Genomic DNA, 1539 nt, shown 5'->3' with positions numbered 1-1539 from the left:
CTTTCTGCACCGGTTACACGTCTGTGTCCTTTCAGTAAAAGCTGCCCCCGTTCCTGATGGCTCCAGTCCCCACGCTCCCCGAGCTCGCTTGCGGCAGGCCGACCGGGAGCCCAGCCCGGGGCAGAGGGCCCGGCGGCCGGCCCCCGCCCTGGTCACTGCTGCTCCCCGCTCCCCCCGGGAACACAGACACGGCAGGCTTCAGTTAAAACTCTGCTGTCCCTGCCGATTTCAGGGTGTCTGTGCGTGACGTCACGTTAACACTTGGGGTACGTCTTCCTGGTGTGCGCGCGCGGGAGGGTGTTGCGTGTGAATGCACGTGCGCACGCGCATGAGTGTGGGGTGTGCGCGTGGGGGTGTTGCGTGTGAATGCACGTGTGCGCGCGAATGAGTGTGGGGTGTGCACGCGCGGGAGGGTGTTGCATGTGAATGCACGTGTGCGCGCGCAGGAGGGTGTTGCGTGTGAATGCACGTGCGCGCGCGCGCGAGTGGGGTGTGCGCGTGGGGGAGGGTGTTGCGTGTGAATGCACGTGCGCGCGCGCAGGAGGGTGTTGCGTGTGAATGCACGTGCGCGCGCGCGTGAGTGGGGTGTGCGCGTGGGGGAGGGTGTTGCGTGTGAATGCACGTGTGCACGCGCGTGAGTGGGGTGCGCGCGCGGGGGAGGGTGTTGCGTGTGAATGCACGTGCGCGCGCGCGGGAGGGTGTTGCGTGTGAATGCACGTGTGCGCGCGCATGAGTGTGGTGTGTGCGCGCACGGGAGGGTGTTGCGTGTGTGTGCACGTGCGCGCGCGCGGGAGTGTGGTGTGTGTGCGCACGGTGTGTAGAGTGGTAGGCAGCATCTTGCAGGTCTCTTGTCACTTCATGGGGTTCTGAATAGTGGTTTGAGTTTTTAAATTGTGTTTATCTTGAGAGACAGAATGCGCACGTGTTTGCTAGTGGGGGTGGGGCAGAGAGAAGGAGACAGAACCCCGGGCAGCTCCAGGCACTGTGTGGTCGTTGCGGAGCCTGACACAGGGCTTGCACCCATGAACCCTGAGATCGTGACCCGAGATGAAGTCGAATGCATAACGATGCGACTGAGCCCCCCAGGCAGCCCCTGACTAGCTTCTCGTGCTGTCACATGTGTACTTAGAGTACTTGTTAAAACTTATGACAGTAAGGGGAGCATAACTCGCACGGGTGAGGCAAAGGTGGTTGTGGAAAGGAAAAGCCGCCCGAGCCGTCTGCTGTGCTCCCTCCAGGAGAGCTCACTTTCATGCCCGCACGGTGGCGTCCTGCACGAGCTGTGACAACCTGCTGTGGCGCTTTCCCAGCCATCTGGGCAGCTTCTCTTTGTGGCATGCACCGAGCCCTGCCACATCTTTTTAGATGGCTCCCCGGCCCTCTTTGTGGCTTCTGGGCCCGTTCGGTCTGTTTCCGTGGCAGGTTGGGACTGAGGGGAGCTCATAAGCCACCGGCCCGCAGCCCAGCATCTCCCACGACCACACACGGGCACAGCTTCCCGGGTCGTGAGAGGGCCCTTTGCAGACCTCCCAGAGCCAG

At 62.7% G+C, this 1539-nt stretch overlaps 1 protein-coding gene across 1 annotated transcript in view; it reads left to right on the top strand.

Annotated features, from left to right (window-relative positions):
* CCDC57 (coiled-coil domain containing 57) overlaps positions 1 to 1539 on the top strand; it is a 107738-nt gene that overhangs the window by 25707 nt on the left and 80492 nt on the right. Inside the window, exons 10-11 of the mRNA XM_077756610.1 lie at positions 36 to 151; positions 1311 to 1422. Of these exons, the coding sequence (XP_077612736.1) occupies positions 36 to 151; positions 1311 to 1422 (228 nt within the window). The remainder of the gene's footprint in view (positions 1 to 35; positions 152 to 1310; positions 1423 to 1539) is intronic.

Source organism: Crocuta crocuta, unplaced genomic scaffold (genome assembly GCF_008692635.1).
Source record: "Crocuta crocuta isolate KB4526 unplaced genomic scaffold, BGI_CrCroc_1.0 scaffold50, whole genome shotgun sequence".
Taxonomy (NCBI): Eukaryota; Metazoa; Chordata; class Mammalia; order Carnivora; family Hyaenidae; genus Crocuta; species Crocuta crocuta.
The sequence above is the reverse complement of the archived record's forward strand: the minus strand, read 5'-3'. Positions and strand labels throughout refer to the sequence as shown.